Here is a 21,786-nt window from a genome sequence, read left to right as displayed (position 1 = left end):
GACTACTAGGAAGGAGGAGACTCTCTTAGTCGCCACTCACTATATTAGAAGACTACTAGGAAGGAGGAGACTCTCTTAGTCGCCACTCACTATATTAGAAGACTACTAGGAAGGAGGAGACTCTCTTAGTCGCCACTCACTATATTAGAAGACTACTAGGAACTCAAGAACATCATACTACTACTACTACTACACTTTATTAAACTAGAAGAATAATAATAATAATACTACTACTACTTCTTCTTCTTCTTCTTCTTCTTACAAAGAACATACTACTAGAAGACTTTCTTACAAGACTAACTTTATTGCTTTCTTCCAACCAAGAAACTAGAACACACACACACACTATTTACTAGAAGACTCTCTTTCTTCCCAAGACTACTTATTCTTGCTACTAACATACTTTCTTGCTGATAAAAGACTTCTTCTAAACACTACTTCCATTTTAGAACACTCTTCCAGGTTACTTTTAAAAGACACTTTCATTTTAATACCTCTTATGAAAGGTTGTGGTTTCTCAAAGACACTAGAAGTCTTTTCTCCTACAACACTAGAAAGAAACTAGTGTATACTATATACTAGGAAGGAAGAAGGCACATGAGTAATTGCAATCAATCTTTATTTGTTCACTTCATAACACTGGTGTCAAGGGATGACAAAAACAGAAATCACTGTACAATAAATACATACAAAAGGCTTTCAGGTTCAGTCTACTTGGTCACAGGTAGTCTGGGATGCAACTTCACATCACTGCTCACTAGAGGTAAAAGAGAAGAAACATCATTCATCAAAAAACATTTTTTTTTGCAGTCAGTCTTTATTTGTTCTGGTGGAGAAAAGAAATCACTGTACAATATACAAAAGGCTTTCCAGGTTGTGTCTTTACCTCATTAGTTGGTCACAGTTTTTTTTTTCCTTTAGTTTGGAATGCAACTTCACATCACTGCTCACTAGAAATTAAACATCAGTTCATCAAAATTGGAGAAAATGGTGGAGAAAACAGAAATGCATACAAAAAGACAGCAGGCTGGGATTGCATCTTTACCTCATTTGTCACAGGTGCAATTCAGTCGTCAATGCTGGTGGAGGAACAAAAGCTTCTGCTGCTAGGGAAAAGACAACAAGATTTCAAAAGCAAGAATTACTAGTATTACAGACATTAAAATCATCATTTAAAGTCTGGAATGCTGCTTACTTACCAGGTGCCCTTGTCTTGTCTTGTCTTCTCTCCTCTCATCACTGCCAGTGGAGAACAGAATCATTACATTATGTTTCATTCATTTGTCACTGGTGGAAAAGACTCCAAGGTTTCAGATTGTGATACTTTACCTCATTCTTCTTCCCTCCTATGTCATCACTGCTTTGCTGGAGAGAAGAAAACAGAAAGAAAAGAATCATTAATGAAATGAGGATTTAAAAACCTTGGACACAAGATGCCCACCTGTGTCTAATTGAACACAATGAGCCCTGATTGAGATTTCCAACGTGCAGAGCACAAATTAAAGTTACAACAGATACAAATGGAAGTTGTTTCTTTCTTCCTCAACAAAGAAACACACACTCATCTTTTCAAGGGCCTGTCTCAAAGACGGACTATGAAATAATCTGTAAAAATAAGCTGTCATTCCTATGATCCTATTATCTTCTCCTAAAGACGCCACCGTGCACGGTGCATATGCACGTGTTAGCATGCTAGTCGGCTAACTCGTGAGGCTAACTCACCTGGATATCCGCGTTAATTGCAGACAACGTCGTCGGCAGTTTCCCCTCTCTTGGCAACACTGTCAACTTCTGTCGCTTTCACCTCGACTTAGGACATTAATCATTAAGTTGCTCTGCGTCCTCCATGTCTAATTTACTCACCTGTCTTCTTTTCTTTTTCTTCTTCTACTGCGGTTAACAACTTGGCGCTTTACCGCCACCTACTGGTATGGAGTGTGGAGTTTATACATTCTATTAATAAATAAAAACAACAATATGATGTCACTTCCATTCAATACAGGTATTACGTTGTCATCTGGGGAAAACGGGGGGATACACGTGTAGAACTACTGTCCTGCTGTCATATTCGTGTGAGCAAGTGTTAAGTGAACACCTGAGGAGCCGTAGTCAAGGCAACAAGGTCGGACTAAGACGAGTCCGAGACTAAGACCTTGAAGCCGGTGGAAGTTGGGCTCCATGGAGACTGGGCTCACGTTTCCAAGGTAGAACATTACAAAACAGATGATGAGCAAGCAAGTGCTTACAAAGTGTCTTAATGAAAGCATGAAGTATGTTTCTTCATATCCTCTCTATCCTACTGGTGCACCACACCAGTCTATTTAAAAATATTAAGCTAAGAATACTCTGCTTGGGGTCAACTTTTGCACTGATACTTCTGTAACAATTTCATCAAGAATATTCTATATTGCTATAGACTTCAATGTTAGCATCGCAGTATGTGGACAGATGCTTATCGATTCTGCTGATTCCCCATATGGCATGCGGCGGTGCTGCCTCCGCCGATAGCTGTATCGACTTCCAGTCTGCACTTGACCTATCTTTTTCTGTACATGACACATGTGCAAGACTGCTGCTGCATAATTAAAACAAAAAAAAAAAAAGGTGTCACAAAGGGATTTGGATACAGGCCTTTTGGATGCATTTCTTTGCACATCAACAGTTCAGCAGCCAGTGACATCACCTCTTACTTCAACCCGCGGTGCAGTTGGCGCCCCGCTCTGTTATCAAACGTAAATAACTAAAGATTTGGCAGGCCGTCAGACAACACTTAAAAATCTTCTTCCAGGTCACCTCGTCTCACTCGTTGATCAAAAGTTATTTACTCCCGACGCATGAAAACCCCAAACAGCCGTGCCTCATTTTGAATGCCGCCTGTGCACGCTGAGCCGAACATGCTGATGTGAAAACAAGCTTAACATGGCTCCTGACCTTTCTGTAATTACCCGTGGAGTATTTCACTCTCTCAAAAACCTCCCGCCTTTCAAGCCCTGGGAGAGAGCGAGAGAGCACTCCTCTCCTTGGATGACAGTGATCATCTGGAGGAAAAGCAGATGTGGCATGTGCTCGCCTCCCCCCGCCCCCAAAAATAAATTAATTAATTAAAAAAAAAAATACAAATCTCAGTCGGGGATTCGGGCACCAAGGGCAAAGATCTCATGTGCTGTTTGATGAGACAATTCCACGGAAACTGTGAGCTCCCATGTCAAGTCTTAATCGTTTTGAGAAAGAGGAAAAATAAGTCCTCAAATGCGGGCCAGAGGCAAGGTCAAGCACATTCTCCCCACCCACAAAAAAAAAAACCCGGAGACGGTGGCTTAGCCTGATGAAATCCCTGTATTCTTTATATATCCTGTATTCAGGCAGGGATTAATCCAAAGTACCTCCAATTTGACATGAATTACATCATGTTGACAATTACATTTACTCCAGGTGATAAAAATACGTGTCAAACCGTGAAAAGCACGCCCCCCCCCCTCGCACCACATATCACTGGTGATCGCCGATAATGTGCGTTTAGAAGGATCCGTCAGGTGTGAGTGGCAGAATGGGAGAAGGGGAAATTGCGAGCAATCTTGTAGCACAACATTGCCGCCTGATTGAATGCTATTGATTGGCTTTAGTGTTGGCCTCTTCTCTCTCTGGTGACTGCATCCATGCAAACAACCGTCGTGAGAGGCATTTGAACAGCAATCGCTGCGAGACTGCCTCGCTTGTTGGCTTCCGTGGTATGTGATTATCTCGAGGACGAGGCGGATACGGCGACTAATCTTATAGAGGCAAAGGATGGACAAAACTACCGGGACAACAATACTATACTGCAAAAAATAACAAAACCAGCGTCGCTCCAAACTGCTCCTGTGATGTGCTGGTGTATATCTGTGTGTTTCTTACACATCCTGGGTTCGAAGACAATAGTGAATAGGGGGAAGACAGGATGACACGGGACCAGATGCTCCCCTTAGACAACTGCGGAAATGCGACAGTGTGAGGCTCCCCGTGACCGGGAGCCCTGATCAGCCCTGAGGTGGGCATCAGAGATGAACTACAGGAAGGAGCCCACACCAGAGGCTTACAGCTGACTCGACGTATACATTGTCATCTAAGTATAGAGAGACCATCCTGTCCGCTTTAGCTGACATTAGCAAAGTTAAGTAACACACACAAGAGTTATTTCATAGAGGATGTGAGAGAGACCCATCCTTCTCTTCTTTCCCATTGGATAGATGTACCTTGAATCCATCAAAGTGACCAATTGGGAGAAGTAGGTGGTTATGGAAAATAGACTTTAAAAAAGGCATCTGGGGTGGCATCTGGTAGAATTCCTAAGATCGAAGGCGTAGGAGTTCTGACACGGCAGAGGGCAAAGCGTTTGGCATTACTTTGCCCTAGATTCTCTGTTTTGATAAAGACCCAGCCTCCGCAGAATTCTTTTAAGGAAGACGGCCCAGAAACTGTCCTGCGAGTCCTCCCAGTCGGCACCTTTGCTGTATAATTTAATGGATAATACTTTATTTTGTATTCTTCTTCATATTAGAGGAAAACATGTATTTTTGTTGCATTTTGCTGCACTTTTCCTTTAAATCTTCAGTAAGGGTGTGTGAGTGGGATCGTGTCACGCTCAAGTCAAAGGCGAATTGGTCCGTCTCTGTGTTATTTCTTGTTGAGTTTGGCCCACCCGGGATTTACCCTCGTCCCCCTCGTCCACTTAGAGTAAACGCTAAATAAACACATCCAGCCTTCACCTTGCATGCCAGTGACGTAAGAGCTCCTCTGGTGCTGCGTCACACTAATGCGACCGGACAGTATCTGCATCACAGATGCCCCCGTGCAATCCTTCTCTGTGATACGTCGAGCTGTGAGATTGTGAGTGGTGGAAGAATATAGGCCGAAAAAAGGATTTACAAATCGTTGCCAGCTCACCTTGGTGAGTCTCTGTGTGTGTCATCTCGGCAGAATGTTGTCCTGGAGACGTTTACTGTAGTTGGAACCGACGCACAAGTCCTCTCTGAGGACAGATTTTTTCGTCGCCGGCGTGAAAAGACTCATTCATGAAAACCTCGAGGCTGCGTGGTTGAGATCCACATGGAGGCGAGGACGGTCGTGGGCCCCAGCGAGGGGGCCCTCCCACACTTCACGCCCCTGGCACGTGTTCATTATGATGCAGTCGGGAAACTTTACAAGTGTAAAGGAGATCAAAATGAAGGCCGAGTTCGGATCTCGTCTGACGTGTGACTGCTAGTATTCTTCTCAAATACTACGCAGAGTATTAGTTAACTTTTTAACATGATGCTATCAGTAGCAAGCAGTTGAAAGGGGATTGTGTCAAATTAACATCAAAAAATACAAAAAAATAAAGGTACCGCCAAAAAATGACTGAAATTACAGTAATATTAGCAGTTGTAATTCATTCCTTCCACACCTGATGAAAATCTAAATATACATCGAAATATACATACTAAATATACAGTAACTAGTAACTAAAGCTGTGGAATAAAACTACAGAGTTGTCAGAAGCACGATACTTCTCACTGAAATGTGGCAAAGTTTACACTAGTTGGGAATTTGAGGATTTGGGGATAGAAGCGTGTCACTTGAATTCCTAGCTCGGCCTCTGACAGTAACGCGACACATTTCTTTTCGCCTTTTCTTTGCGTATGCATTTGGAGTCGGCGGCGTGAAATGGAAATACAGTCGGCATAAAACAGGAAACTCTGAAGAGTTCTCAAGTCGAAACAGGACAAAGGGTTGAACAGCAGCAGCAAATAACCAGCAGACAGACAGACAGACAGACAGGCAGACAGGCAGACAGGCAGACAGGCAGACAGGTGTGTGGGTTGGGAGACATCATAAACAGTCGACGGGCCATGATGGGAGTGCTTTACAGCCACATGTAGGTGGTCCTAATGATGTTTCCGCTTATTGCAAAATGCTGCTGATCTGCAGGAATCCTCCTGACTCGCCTCCATTGGTCTCCTATTGCACTTGTGTTCAAATGTGTGTGTGTGTGTGTGTGTGTGTGTGTGTGTGTGTGTGTGTGTCTGTCTGCAACAACAACATATAGAAAAAAAATGATGTCAGAGTGTAAGGATATTTAACTTTAGCATCCCTGCTCTTAATTCCAACCGAGCACTGCAGATGGAGGAGGAGGGGTGGATAACTACCTCAACTCTCCTGTGCACCCTCCTCCTCCTGCTGCCTCTCTCTCTCTCTCTCTCTCTCTCTCTCTACTTTAGCTGATGTAACACTCTCAAACAATAGAGTGTCGTGAAAAATAAAAAAATAAACACCTTTGGCAGATCAGAATATGTCCAGTAAGTCTATCTTCTTTCCTTCCTCCTTACAGTTGTAGATCTATTTTTTGCAACAAAAAAGAGAAAAAAAGGAAGACCAAAAAAAAAAAAAAAATCATTTTGGAAAAAAAGAAAAACCACAAGGGGAGGGAGAGGGAAAAAAATGAAAACGTCACGCACACATGCGCATATAGGGTGCCACACTGACGCATCGCTTGTTGTATAGTCAACTGTTTTTTCGCTCCCCGGACCGAGGCATGCCTGTAGCGGATTATTGTTTTTACCGCATTCAACAGTGTTTTCCAAGCGAAGGGGGCGAAAGTCAGGGCTGAGAGCGCGGAGCGGAGACCGGAGAGGGATCCGCCGAACTAATGCCGCTCATCCTCTCGGAATGAAGAGCTGGAGGAGGAGAGGGGGGGAGAGAGAGAGGCAATTTGAGCCGATGAACTGAGGTATCACGATCCTAATCTGGTGTGTGTGTGTGTATTTGTGTGTGTGTTTTTTTCCTCTTCTTGGTCACTTTTATCATGGAAGCTCTGCGAGTGACGAGGAGCCGCAAATCTCGTTTTTGCGCCTCTGGAGGGGAATAAAAAAAAAACAACAAAAAAAAAAACAACTCCCGACGCGACAAAAGTGTTGTTTTCTTTTTTTTTCTTTTTGGATCCTTTTTTCCGTTCTCCCCTCTCAGCATTCCCTCAGTCAGTCGACGGGATTTTTTTTTGTGTGTGTGCCATTACAGCTCAGCAGAGGGTGTCAGATTATTCTTAGAGTCACCGCGCCGGGGATAAACACCGTCTCCTCGTCCCCCCCCCCCTCTCTATCTGTTTTTGGGGTCTTTTTGGCGATTCCCCTGCACAGGAGGAAAAGACGAAGAACGGAGCTACAGGCAAGAACCTGCCGGAGGATGTGAAAAAATAAAACGCAAAAGAGGGGGATGCGGGTGTTTCGCAGCGGTGGGATCGCCTCTGAAGCTCCAGAAGCGCAGGGTGTGAATTCAGCACCAGGGGAGAGGAGGACAGCTCCCGACGCAGCAGCAGCGGCGGCAGCACGCAGCGCGGACACACGGAGGAAGAAACGCACGGATTTGGCTCATTTTCGCCTGCCAAGGTCAGTGAAACAACACCGGGGAAGAGGAGGCGGAAAGATGTGCCGGACTGTGGCGCCGCTTTTCTCGTTCGAGCTCCTGAAGGAGGCTGCGCGGATCCGCTCGATGTGAAAAGAGACGTTTCTTTCTTTTTTTTTTTTTCCTCTTTTTTTTTTTTGGGTGAATGCGCTTCGGTTTTTCACCCACCAAAGTCTGGACACAAACGCAGGTTAGATTGCAGCATGGATGCGCTCTGAAAGAGACTGCCTTATCTCCTCCCTTCGATTTTTTCCCCCGTCAACAATCTTTTTTCCCCCCTTCTTTTTCTCTTCCCCCCCCCCCACCTCCTCTCTCTTCCTCGCATCGATGTCGACTGAATCTCGCGGCTCGCACGTCTTGAAGACCTGGGAATGAATCGCTAACGCTTTAAAAAAAATGCTGCTCTGGATTGTCCTGCTGAATGCGGCTCTTTGTGTTGCCAGTGGAAACGTTACAAGGGACGTTTGTAAGGAGCAGATATGCTCCTGCAACGAGGTCGAGGGGGATCTGCACATAGACTGCGAGAAGCGGAGCTTCACCACGCTGCAGCACCTGACCGGCCCCAGCTCGCAGTTCTATCACCTGCTGTTGCACGGGAACTCGCTGTCCAGGCTCTTCCCCAACGAGTTCGCCAACTTTTACAACGCAGTCAGCCTGCATCTGGAGAACAATGGCTTGCACGACATCGTGCCCGGCGCCTTCCTGGGGCTGCAGCTGGTGAAGAGGCTGCACATCAACAACAATAAGATACGATCGTTCAGGAAGAGCACGTTCCTGGGGCTGGACGACTTGGAATACCTCCAGGCTGATTTCAACCTGCTGAGGGACATTGACCCCGCCGTTTTCAGGGACTTAAATAAACTTGAAGTGTTGATACTTAACGACAACCTCATCAGCGCGCTACCTATAAACGTGTTCCAGCATGTGCCCATCACGCATCTCGACCTGCGGGGGAACCGAATCAAAACGTTGCCTTACGAGGGGATCCTCGAGCAGATCCCGGGCATTGCGGAGGTTCTGCTGGAGGACAACCCGTGGGACTGTAACTGCGACCTGGTTTCTCTGAAGGAATGGCTGGAGAACATACCGCATAACGCGCTCATCGGGAGGGTGGTGTGCGAGGCTCCCACCCGCCTCCAGGGCAGCGACCTGAACGAGACGTCAGAGGCCGAACTGTGCCCCTCGCAGAGCGGCGGCGTCGACACCAGCCTGGTCGCCCCTCCCACCCAGGAGGAGATCTCCGAGAGCCGCGGCCCGCGCCCCACGCCTTACAAGCCCAACGGGGACGCCGGAGGGCCCCCGACGCCCGGCGGCCACGGAGCCAAGAGCCGCTCCAAATCTCGTGAGAACTGGCAGCTGAAGACGAAGCCCACGCCTGTGCTGACAGGTGTGAACGGGGACAGGGAGCAGCAGCAGCTGCACAACGTCACGTGCCCGCAGCCGTGCAACTGCAAGCTGGTGGGCTCCAGACAGGGGCTGGGGGTCAACTGCGAGGGCAAGAAGATCGAGAGCCTGGCCAACCTGAAGCCCAGGCCCTTCACCGCACACGAGCTCAACATGAGAGACAACAACATCCACGCGGTGAAGAAGAACCAGCTGCTGGGATACTCCAGCCTCAACCTGCTCGACCTGGGCGGCAACAACATCAAGGTGATCGACAACGGCACGTTCCAGAACCAGAGCGAGCTGCGGTGGCTGTACATGGATAAGAACTATCTGGATACGCTGCTGGCGGAGATGTTCGCGGGCCTCGTCAATCTGGAATACCTCAGTTTGGAATACAACGACATCCAGCTGATCGTGGCGGGCGCCTTCAGCCCCATGCCCAACCTGAGGGTGCTGTTCCTCAACAACAACCTGCTCAAGTCTTTGCCGGTGGATGCTTTCCTTGGGATTTCTTTATCCAAAATTAGCCTGCATAATAATTATTTCCCCTATCTCCCCGTGGCTGGCGTGTTGGACCAGCTCAACTCAATCATACAGATCGATTTGCACGGGAACCCGTGGGATTGCTCGTGCAACATCGTGCCCTTCAAGCAGTGGACGGAGAAGCTCGGGGCGGACGTGATCGTGAGCGACCTCAAGTGCGAGTCCCCCGAAGAGTTCTGGAAGCGCGACTTCCGCTACGTCCGGAACGACCTCATGTGCCGCAAACTCCAGGACAAGGTCTCCCCCACGCCCCCGGCCAAAAACAGCACTTTCGCGCAGGACTCGGGGACGCGCTCGAACTCGTACCTGGAGCCGAACAGGGTCTCCATCTCGGTGCTCGTCCCCGGGCTGCTGCTGGTGTTCGTCACGTCCGCGTTCACGGTCGTGGGGATGCTTGTGTTTATCTTGCGGAACCGCAAGAGGTCAAAGCGGAGGGAGGGGAACTCCTCCGCCTCGGAGATTAACTCCCTACAGACAGTGTGCGACTCGTCGTATTGGCACAGCGGGCCTTATAATGCGGACGGGGGCGCGCACCGGGGCTTCGACTGCAGCACGCACCTCTCCACGACAAATGACGCGTAAAAACAAAACAGAACAAAAAAACACAGGAAAAAAAGGGGGAGAGGGGGGACTCTGGCAGAACGAAACCCCCTTCCCACCCCCTCCCAACACGCCCCCACATATCCCCCCACCCCCACCCACACACACCCACCCACCCACCCCAGACTGGATTACAAACACAAGACAGACTGACGCACACAAAGTGACTGCAGAGACCAGAGTCATCCGCTTTTTTCCGTTCGTCATGAGGCGAACTTGTTTCATGTCTTGTTTATTGAACCAAGTAAGTCTGCTGCTCCTGCTGCTGCACAGCCCCCCCAACACCACCTCGACCACCACCACACTCTGTAATATATGTATATGCCAAGCCCCCCCCTCCCTTTCTGGTTTTAAGAAAAAAAAAAGAGAAAACCCCTCTTCTTCTCCTCCTCCTCATCCTCCTCCTCCTCCTCCTCTTCCCTCCCTCCTCCCAGTTCTGCTCTTTGCCGCAATCGGACTACGGATCTGCACGAGACAAGAGGAGGAAAAAAAGAAAAAAAAGAAGAGGGAGGAAGGAAAAAAGGGGGGAGGCAGAGTGAGATAGAGAGAGAGAGAGAGAGGAGGGCGTGTGTGTGTGATAGAGAGAGAGAGTGACAGAGAGAGAGAGAGAGAGAGAGAGAGAGGAGCCCGGGAATGGTGCACGAACGCATGAATGTAAATGTAAATACTACTTTTGGACCCGATGTATCATAATCTGCATGATGATATTTCGCATGGTTTCAGACACAAACACACACACACACACACACACACACGCAGAGACAACACGCAGCGACGGCGGCTGAAGGGGAAAAACCATAACCACCATAACCAAGGGAAAAAAGGAGGCGAACCCCCTCCTTTTTTTGTTCTCTCCATGTTATATCAGTATGACGACAATATATAGATATTAAGAAATTATATATGACTATTACAAAAAGTGCCATTTCTCTATTTTTTGTGAAACCTTGCGGTTTAGGACTTTGTATTTGTTGTTTTCCGGACATGTTTGGAGGATAAAAAATAAAAAAATATATATATATATCTAAAAAAATCTGGAGAGGGGGAGGGAAGGGGTGAGCGATAGAGGTGAAGCTATCAGTGCATGTTCTTTTTTTTGGTTTGTTCTATTTTTTAATTTCTTGTTTTTAGTTTTTTTTCTGTCATATCTTTGACTGTCGGTTTGAATATTCGGGGGTTATTTATACTGAGGTGATCGCAGGTTTTTTTTGTTTTTTTTTGGGGAAATGTTCCAATGGTCATCGTCACCACCATCATCTCCTTTTATGAATGTACTACTGTGTTTCTTTTTCAGTGGTGTGCCAATTGTTGACTCTTGGTTGTTTTATTTTGTTTGTTTTTTTTTTCCTGATCATACAGACGTGCAGATGAGCATGACCGAGGGGAGGGGAGGGCAGGGGGGGGGGGGGAGATAACGTCACTCAGATGCTTTACTTGCTGCAAAGTTTAATGTAGCTGAAAATAACAAAAGTTCCTGTGGTTTATTTTTTTCTTTCTTTGTGTGTGTGTGTGTCAATGAATATAGCCTGCTTTTGGGTGAGAGGAGGATATTAAAAAAAAACAAAACAACAAAAAAAAAACCAACACTGGAATCCAATGTGTGGGGGGTTTGTAACATCATATTTTTTCAACAAACTGAGCAAAAGGAAGATTTTCAAATTTGAGTTTACCGTAGGTATGAATTCGATCTACTGTATGTAAAAAGCAGCAACGCAGGTAGACTTGATCTAGACTTAGAGTGCTTTCTTCTTTCTTTTTGGTTTGTTTCCTTTTTAAATGTCAGAAAAAGAAGTATTCCTCCACGTAAAAAAAAAAAAAAAAAAAGAAAAAGCTTATGGCTATGATTCACTTTTCATCATATTGTGAGCTTTTGTAAAGCCATCTAATCTTGTCCAAATAAGAGAACTGAAACTCACTGTATTTACTCCGAAATGTGCTTGAAACTAGGCTGTTCTGGTATGGGGAGATGGGGGTGGGGGGTTTGATTCTTTGCTTTTTTTTTCTTCTTTCATTGCTATGGAGAGCAGCATGTGGAAGAAAAAGAGGGGAACTCGGGGGATACATGAACACACACACACATAACGCAGATTTATTGATGCCTTTTTTTGTTTTTCAAAAATTCAGCATTTTGAGCTTCTTCTTCTGTTCAGGGGAAGGAGGTCGCTTTTTTTTTTTTTTAAATTTTTTTTACGGGTTTTTTTCCTTGTGGGCGCCATGACTGAACACCTGTTCTCACAAAGCTGCTCCTCGCCCTCACGTGGATTTGGCAAAATTAAAACTGGAAACAACAGCAACAACAGGGAAGACGACAAGGCATTTAAAGGGGCACTGTGTTGTTTTTGGATATATATGGATATTTATGATATTCACCAGGAAATGATACAAACTCTGAACTGAAACTAAATTAACAAGCTGTTCTCAGAGGAGAATTAGGGGTCGAAGCTAGGAAGGTGGCAGGGTCCGCCACAAACAAGGCCACTATGTAGTTTTGGAGAACGAATCCAAACTCTGAATTTTCATATATACAACTTTATTTAGGTAATAATACAGACTCAGAAATATTTATCTTTTCCATAACTGAATAAACAAGATTTTCTCAGAGGAAAATAAGGACACCGTTTGAAGCTTGCTATAGGTGGCAGGGTCCGCCACATATAAACAAAGAAAAACTGTATTGTCCTGTAAGGTCAGCTTGTTAATCAGCTGTGAAAACAAAGAGTGTTTGTTTGTTTGTTTAGGCACTACAAAATCAGTCTTTTCTGATCAAAATGTCTTCCCCAGAACTACATAATGCCTCTTTAAAACTTCCCGTGCTCCAAAAATTCCTCCATCCTGTAACTTCTCTGCAACAGATGCAAGGAACGTGCAATTGGCTTTATTCCATGTCTACCTTTCTTTTAATTGTGATGTCAAATTGCCAGTGGATTTCTCTGCACTTAGATGCATAAATTAGTCCAAATTTCCGCTTAATTCTGCAAAAATAAAATTGACCTAAAGTGCCACGGCCGTGACAGGAGTGTACAGTTGATGTGAGATGGGCTTACACCCCCACTGCCCCCTCGATCTCCCCCGTCACCCTCCTCCCCCTCTCCATTCCCTTCCCTTTACCGCTCGCAGGCCTGCAGTATCTCTACCCAGTATTACAGACTAGCGCTGTCCACGGTGCTGAATCGCTTCCCTCCCCTCGCTTTCCTTTCTTTGCTTTCCTGCCTCCCCTCTCCTCCCTCCCCCTTGTGTGAGTGAGTGTTGGCATGTGTGTGCACAGGCATGCATCCTGCACATGTGTGTGTTTGTGTGATGACAAATTGAGAGAGAGAGAGAGCGAGAGAGAGAGAGCGAGAGAGAGAGAGAGAGAGAGAGAGAGAGAGAGAGAGAGAGAGCGAAAGAAGTTGCATGACCTGCATGTATGCCCCCCCCCCCCACTGTCACCCATCTCTCCCCCCCCAGCCCCTTCCTTCCAAATATGTTACCACGTGCAGCTTGACCTTGAGGACTAACATCTCAGCAGATCTGTGACAAACACTCATCATCAAAATCATCATTGCCAACATTCCCCTGCATTTTTTTTTTGTCCAGTCATCGTGCTCTCCCCGAGTCCCCTGTTTCCCCACCCCGCTTTTTCCGTCCTATCACAACAACAGAGGGGTGGGGGGAGGGCGTGGGGGGATTAACTATGTGTCTCTTCTTCTGTGGAGTTATTACTGTGCCACAGCCCACTGATGATTTGTCATAATTTTCAAAAAAAACCCGCTGTGTTTCAAAGTTACATTTATATGCTTTGCGATATTTGACCTGCTTCTATTTTGTTAAATAAAGTGTGGTTGAGGTTGAGTAAAAAAGAACTACTCCTTTGGAAATTTTCATTGAATTTAAGTTGACATAATGAGATGTGACAGGTTTACCATATCTTTAACCAGTCAATTATCGTGGTAAATCGTTATCATGGTAAAGTGTGCCACCTGATAACTTTATGCTTCAATTACATGAAATGCTAAAAAAGGTATTTTGGCAACCTTTAATGGTGACTATCAATGGTTAACCTATAGCTAATTAAACATTAGTTAATAGTTAATTCACTGTCAGCAAACAATGAAATGCTTTATAAACAGTTTATTAAGCCACTGCAGCAATAATATTTACAGATCGACTACACAGTACTGATCAACTATGAGTTTATAAACAGTAAATATTTGATCAATAATTGATTTATAAAGCATTTCATTGTTTGTTAACAGCAAATTAATAAATTAACCATTTATTAATGATGGCTACAACAAAATGTTCTTTCAAGTGTGGGTTCTTTCTTTGTATGATATAATCTTTGCCTTGTGTCATTATGATTCTTTGATGTTAGTTCCTTGGTGCCTCTAGAGAGAAAATGACACATTTAGACTCTTGCCGCAGTGCTGGCTGTAAATTATAGCAGGTCTACAACCAACAGTCATATCAACCCCCCGACACAACCAAAAAAAAAGTTTCCCAAAGACTCTTCATTTACTATCATTTTAATATCAGAAATGACATAGAAGAAGCAGGAAATCCTTACATTTAAAGCAACGCTACATGACGTTTAAAGTAATTTCCGAGAAAGATATTTGATTGTTGAGTCCCATTCCCAGATTGTCAAATACCAGTGCTTTGGCTCAATGGTTCCAATTCAACACCAAAGACCCGATTTGGTATTTGATTTTGATCTGGGCTTGAGACTGGCGTACCCTGCCACGTGCCCAATGTTAGATTGGATCAGTTCCTTAGTGGAGCGTATACATTATGATATTATCAGTTCATATTGTTGCCTTTTCACTTTTCCTCAAGTGTAACTGTTCTTTTTTGTACACTTGTGTACAGTTATGGTTACAGTCTCTCTGTCCAGTCCCTTACACTCGTGCAAACAAGCAACAAAATGCACAGTAAAAAAAGTTAAAGATGAACATGAGGTTGTTTTTCATTTTCATTTCTTATTTCTACATTCATGTCATTAATGTCAACTTGTCTGACTGTTATAATCATGCAGTGTTATCTGGTATGGTGACAGCCCTACTCTGTGTCATACAATTGCCACCGCTACAGCATGAATGTGAGTGTATTATTTTCTTTTTGGGGCATGCAGGAAAAATACAAGATGGCTGATGTCTAAGTTTCTATATGTTTGACAGTAATTCTCATGGTTGTATCAGAAATTCAGAATCTTCAGAATCTTCCAGAGAACAGATACTCGATATGGGTTCGACCCTATTGCTGTTATCCATTGCATGCATTTATGGATTCCTATTACATTTAATGGAAAAATGCAAATATCATATGAGTGGTGTACTTTCCATTACACGTGATAATAGATCTTCAAAACATTACACTTTCGCTGAATCCATTAGAGCGCGCCTTGTGTCGGGTGTTCCTGTGCTATCTTCCAGCGTGACTCAGTGTATAACAGTGGGACCCATTCATTAATGCAACGGATAATAGCTGTTGGTAACACGGTTGAGCGGAGCGGCCTGTTTCGCACGCTGGGCACACAGCACTCCAACACTGTTGTGGCCCAGCAGGCCTGCCGTACTCCGTGTGATAGTCCCCCCGAGGAGCTGGCAGTTGATGCAACACTTCCAGCAGGGATAACATCATCCGCACACCTCATGCACTCAGCTTTGGTGTAAGTCTCGGTGGCCCTGCTTTGGTTAAGACGTGGCCATTTAATCCCGAGGGCCCCGAAAGAGTTTGTATACGCGCTCTCTTTTTTTTTTTGGAAGCTGTGATTTCTCCGCTTCGGGGTTACTTCTCTGGGAAAGGGAAAGTAGAACTGTGGCTGTTTTGGCTGGTTAGTCATCATTTGGGATTCCCATTACAGCATGAACACCCACTTCTAACATGATCTCTTGTTTCTATGCTACCTCGGGCACATCTGCATGCTTTACTGTGCTGCGTTTTGATTCAGCCACAAAAGAGAAAAAAATGTTTGCGAGAGGAAAAAACGTTGTTAGAGGCAGCTGAACTTTTGCACAATTTTTCATACACGTATAATCCAGTGAAAATCCATGTATCTCCAAATGTAATGATTTTGAATTTTACTCATAAACTAAGGTTATGGTTCCTTTTTAAAGGAACAGTTCACCCAAAAGTGAAAATTCAGTCTTTGTCTACCCTCCTCCATGCTCCGTTGTCCACAAAACATACCTGGAGCTTCACAGCAAAACTGCCTTGTAAATTCTCTGCAACAAGTGAAGTAGATGGTGACTTGTTCTAAAATATGATTAAAAAAAAAAAAAAAAAAAAAAACATAACTGAAAAACAACATAAAATGGCTCGTGGCCACAGAGCTCGTCTGACGTAATCCAAGTCTCCAGAAGCCCCAAGATTCCAAATTGATTTGGAAAGACATTACTTACACACCTGATGTGCTTCACTTCAATGGGGTGCGTGCTAACACTTTCAGCTCAGGGAAGATTTCAACTTAAAAAAGGGTAAAAATAACGTCTTTTGAAAAACACTTGTATTTTTTTACTTCTTAAAACAAGTCCCCCTCTACTTCAGTTGTTTAAGAGAATGCTGTAATGCCGTTTTCACTCCTTGGGTGAAATTATCCTTTAAGTACAAATTTGAGGTACTTAACGTACATTTAACACCACATTTGTCTGTCAGCTTTAGTTAAAAAGATCTATGTTCGGATTACAGTTTTGCATACTCTTCCTTTCCAGTGTAAACCACACGTTTCCATCATTTTATATATTTCTCACCAAAACATCAGTGCCTATTCTTAGGATCTAACCAATGTGTGTTCTCCTTTGCTTTGTCAGAACATTGCTGCGTCTCTCGGCGTGTTAGGACGACTGCTGATCGCTGATACAACATGAAACCCCCGGCAGGAAAAGCGTATCGCATCACCTAAGAGTGCTTCTGGCCCGTGTATGGGATCAAAACAAAACATCGACAATCATGAAGATGTTTGATGGGATAGATAAGATAAGACTTTGTTGATGCCTCCCTGGGGAAATTCACTTGTTACAACGGCGCGAGAGTCATAAGCAGATGGGGGAAAAAACAGTCGCTGTGTGATGATGGTATCAGTTCCAAAACTCCACAGGGTACCTTTAGGTTAAATAAGGTATTTAAAAAGCGTCTTGGATCAGCTGGAAAATGCATCTGCAGCACGCGGGGCCGTGCTCATAAAAAATGTACTTTTCAGAGATACATGTTTGACGGTCTTACCGGATATGATGTGTTGCTGTTGATTAAACTTTACCATAATATATAAAGTACTGAACATTTCTTCAACTTTAACATGTATAGCAGTAAAATGCAACATACATATTAAAGCAGCAGTATTAGCAATCCCAATTTTTTTTAATGACCGTTCAGAACTTTTACTTTTCATTGTTTAAAGGAGGAATATGATGTTTATTGTCGGGTTCAACTTTTTACTTTAAAATACTATTAAAGTATCCACTCTCCTCTGATTGGCCAGCTTGCACACGCCTGAGCCAACACCGCAGATCAGCTGTGCTAAATCAATTATTTCGTGCCAAACTAGCCGCTAGGTATAGATTAAGCAAATGTGCGACGCGGTGATGCAGTGTGATGTCACAAAGTTGCGAGATCACGTGACATGTTTAACTGTCAAGATAACTTTTCACTTTTTTTCCACTTCAAGTGTTTTTCCACAGTGTGGTATTACTGCTTTTATCGAAGGAAAGACTCTGAATACGTCTTCCACCGTTTAAGAGAGGCCACGAGATCCTGAGCGAGTAGCGTTTGATTTGTACAGCTCTAAAATCGCTGGAAATGTTTTGTCATTCAGCATGCCTTATCGTCTTCCTCGTCAAGGTCTGGGATTCAGTCGGAGTTACAAATTACAGCCCGATGATGGGAAAGAAAAAAGCACCAGTCTTTCTTTCTTTAATTTGAGCTGAAGCGTCAACGGCTAGCTTTTATCTGACTCCCGCTGCTCAGATCCAGTGTGTCTGCTCTTGTTTCAGCTTTTGTAAAAAAAGTCCCCCCAAAGATTCTAAGCTCGAGTATTAGCCTTTCATGTTGGCTTTGATCAAAGTCCCATGCGTGTGCAACTGAAGAGTTGCCAGAAGTCCTGCACTTCCAAACTCTGTAGCCACCGCAAGCCCATGCTACTGCTTTCAGCCCATGGGGGTGTGTAGTAGTGATTATCTGGCATTATCCCCTGGGATTTCTTGGTGTTACTCCCAGATATTATTATTAGCCCCATCCACTGCAGAGCACTTAGCCTATAAGTCTCAGTGGTTGAGTTTTATTAGATCTTTGTGAGCCACAGTAGCTCTGGTTTAATGTTGTGCTTGGATTTGGGGGCCAGTGATTGAGTCCAGCACACTAATCTCAAACTCAAAGTGTTTTACATGGAAGGGGCACAAGTGTGACAAGCGAGCATTAGCTTGTGCAATCATTGTGCTTGTTAATTTACTTTTTAACATGCAAGCGTATCCTTACAAACGTGTCTCCAACAAATCCGCGGTGGGTGAAAATGTGTTTGCCTCGGTGTGATTTTGCCTGCAGCCTCGCTCATTGTACTCTTTCACCGCAATCACTGCGTTTCAGAGTGGCTAATCAGTATCATATTGTTGTGTGCATGGCTTTATGATGACTAAACTTGAGCTGGAGCAGCGGGGAGCTTTAGATCACAGCAACAAAGCAGCAGCGTGTGAGATAAATTAAGCCAAGTTTGTGTAGAACGCCGAGGATTTGTTTATTCGTCGCTAAATCGATTGCAAGAAAATTAGTTGCCAGCTAATTCGATAATTGATTGATGGCTCCAGTCATTTTTCAAGGAAAAATGTCAAACATTTGCTGGTTCCAGCTGCTTGAGTTTACAGATTTACTGCTTCTCTTTGTCATTTATGACAATAAATGAAACTCGGAAGAGTGCGCACTTTCCCAACACCCCTTAACTCATTCAAGCAGAACACAATATTGTATTTTTTTGCACATAGTGACACATTTTTAATGGGATCCGCATCAAATTGTACTCACTCATACATACCAGCAACCTAAAACTGTGTTTTTCATCAAGATCCACTATTCCCTGAGAAACTTACACAAAATTCCAAAATGCCCAATCTTGCAATGTTTAAGGAAGTGAGTAGAAATTTCTCTCTTCTATTCCCTTTTCTGGACCCGCACCAAAAGTCGATGGGGTCTATTCTGGGCCGAGATCCATGCTCCATCCAAGTTCTGTGGAATTCCATTCAGTAGTTTTTGTGTAATCCTGATCACAAACCAACAAACTGACAGACACAGGTGAAAACATGATCCCCTTGTCGGAGGGTAATTAAAGTTTAACTTATTTCACCGTTAACAAATAACAAAATGTTTTATATACTATTCAATAAGAAATTGTTTATTGTAAGGTTGCAACTGATGTTAATTATTCTTGTTGCAATGTTTAATAATACTGCATAGTTCATCTATCATCATTATCTGTTGCAACTGATGTAAACCTTTACAATTAGAAGATGTTTTATAAAGGTTTTCATTGATTTTTTAACAGCTAAATAACTTGCTAATGTTTAATTAACTATTAATTAATCATTCATCAATGACGATTATGGTTAATGATGATTATAAATGGCTAGAATCTTTGGATTTTGGACTGCTGGTTAGACAAAAGAAGGAACTTCTGCAGATTCAACAATAATGGAAATAATTGTTTGTTGCAGCAACTTTTGAAGCATTGATAGGAGTCAATAAAACTCACAAGTGGTTCAAATACTTCAAACCTTCCTCCCATCTCCTTCAGACCGACCACAGAACAAACATCCAGGGTAATTAAAAGGATCTCGACTCATAATTGACCCAGATCTGGTGTCGTCCCGCTGCACACCGGCCTACGTCAGACCACAGAGCGGGGGCCTTTAATCAAGATGAGTGAATGGCCTACTGAGTGTTTCCTCCAGCTCTAAGTAATCCTCTTCCTCCAGCCCCCGCTTATCGATCATCTCATTGATTTCATTTAGTGGCCACACGCGTGCCCATCCCTCACTGGCATTTTCAGGCATTGCCTTATCTGATTACACCGTTCAAACGGATGCCACGACCTGCGAGATGTTCTTGTGCACTCATGGAGGAAGACTGGGTGGAGATTTGTTTCTTGGGGAGACTTTTTTTTTTATTAACGGACTCCTCCACATTACTGCCTCACTGTTATCTCGGTCTAAACCAGAGGGAAACCTGCCATCATCGCTTTCCACAATCATCCGGCTGATCAGAGAACAGCCAGTAACTCGGCCAAGGGGACTACAACTGCTCTTTATACAAAGGGATTAAATTTTTGTACAACTCTCATGTTAGACGAGTGGTGTTAAGGTGCAGCTGATGGTATACAATGGTGCTCCAGGTAAAGTATGGACGAGAGAGCTTGAACACGCGCCGACACTTCATCCAGGCGCTCATTAACGGGAGTCACAATTTAATACGAGCTGAAAGCGCAAAGCTCCGGTAAACCAAGGAGCCCCGGGCAAAATCTGTGTGGCTAATCTCCACGTATCAGCGCTGGTCGAACGAAAAGCCAACAGCGATTTTAGGTTGTTGCAGTTTTGTTGTGATAATGTGGGGTTACAGGCAAAATAATAATAATAACAGTAATAATAATAAAACTGTGACGTTGGTCCATGTGATTCGAGGGTTGTGGTGAATGTATTTGACCCCTCTTGAGATAATATGTGAATTTGGTCAGTTAGTAATAAAACAGCGGTGTGGACATACTGCAGACACAAGTACGCAGCTCAACCCATTCTATTTCCCAGTGGTACCTCGATTTAGCATCCCACCATGACCGCTCCGCTCCCTGTCTCAACTAATTCAGATGTTCATGAATTGCAAAGCAGCGCAATTGTGCCTGACAGACGCGTCAGGCCTCTTTTGTTACCGGAGCGGGTGTCGTCTCAAGGAGACGCCGTCTTTATTCTAATAAGTCATTTGTTTCAAAAAAGAGGAGCATAATCAGGTGTTTTGGAGTAACCTTTCAGACATGCTAATCGCGGCAGAGCCTGATTAATCTCACCAGACGACCCAAACGCATCTGAGACGAGACGCTGTAACTCACGTTTCTATCTTGGCCCTCACCTTCAGACAGACTTTTTGTATGCTCAGTGGCTCCGGTTCACTTTGAACCTCACTAAAATATAAACCGATTGCAGGGTGGGAAAAAAAATACATGAAGGATGAAACAAATTTGCATAGCCACATACTGTGCTGTCTAGAGGGAGCTTCATCACCACCAGGCAGACACGTGACAGGCTTTGATATCAATGTAAAGTGGCAATATGAACTTTAAATCCAACTGTGCATCCCAGTAAGTTATTTTTTGCCACACACGACCTTTGTGAAGGTGTAGGGGTGCGGAAACAAGCCATATGATGACTGATGGTACATAAGCAAGCTAAAAGGTGCTTCAGGATATGCGGAAGCGATTTCACATCTTCCATTTGGGGTAATTTCCTCACTACGTTACTCGCCTTCCTCCCGCCGTTCAGGATGGATTTATTTTGATTTTTTCACACCCTTTTGTCACTCTATGATGACTGGCAAATTGAGAGACTCTTGAGGACAGGGTTTTTGCGAGTCGAGGGTGGGGCGGAGGATGGTGATTGACTTCCCCTTACACCTACTCCATTTAGCCTGACAGTTTAGGTGGCTCATGCCAAACGCAACAGCACATAAAAAAGGAAAAAAAAAAAAAAGAAAAAAAAAACTTACTAAGACCTTCCCCTCCAATATTGTGTGTCAGACAGATTGCCCATTATGCGCCGACATTGTTATCATCAGTTAGTGCAGCACTTTTCGTGTGCAGAAAAAAAAGTGTGTCACGAGAAAACATCTTTTTCT

At 44.1% G+C, this 21,786-nt stretch overlaps 1 protein-coding gene and 1 long non-coding RNA gene across 4 annotated transcripts; one reads left to right on the top strand and one right to left on the bottom strand.

The window, feature by feature from the left end:
- Positions 1–602: 602 nt before the first annotated feature.
- On the bottom strand, positions 603–2,003 carry LOC119015542. Of its 2 annotated transcripts, none has more exons than XR_005073383.1 (6): positions 1,864–2,003; positions 1,330–1,365; positions 1,200–1,239; positions 1,046–1,106; positions 887–950; positions 603–757 (listed from the first exon to the last, which is right to left on the bottom strand). It is a non-coding gene; the product is annotated as an uncharacterized LOC119015542 (long non-coding RNA). The 2 variants fall into 2 exon arrangements; XR_005073382.1 differs by lacking the exon at positions 1,864–2,003 and adding an exon at positions 1,723–1,861.
- Positions 2,004–2,144: 141 nt separating this feature from the next.
- On the top strand, positions 2,145–17,085 carry LOC119015540 (SLIT and NTRK-like protein 1). 2 transcript variants are annotated; one of them, XM_037091623.1, is made up of 2 exons: positions 2,145–2,204; positions 6,590–10,630. In XM_037091623.1, exon 2 carries the CDS (start codon positions 7,813–7,815, stop codon positions 9,925–9,927), a length of 2,115 nt encoding a protein of 704 aa, XP_036947518.1. In that variant the 5' UTR covers positions 2,145–2,204; positions 6,590–7,812; the 3' UTR covers positions 9,928–10,630. The 2 variants fall into 2 exon arrangements, 1 of the variants encoding a protein (XP_036947518.1); XR_005073381.1 differs by lacking the exon at positions 2,145–2,204 and adding an exon at positions 16,734–17,085 and having other exon boundaries at positions 6,410–10,189.
- Positions 17,086–21,786: the final 4,701 nt, after the last annotated feature.

This window comes from Acanthopagrus latus, chromosome 24, assembly GCF_904848185.1.
Source record: "Acanthopagrus latus isolate v.2019 chromosome 24, fAcaLat1.1, whole genome shotgun sequence".
Lineage (NCBI taxonomy): Eukaryota > Metazoa > Chordata > Actinopteri > Spariformes > Sparidae > Acanthopagrus > Acanthopagrus latus.
Note: the sequence above shows the minus strand (reverse complement) of the source record. Positions and strands in the feature narration are given on the sequence as shown.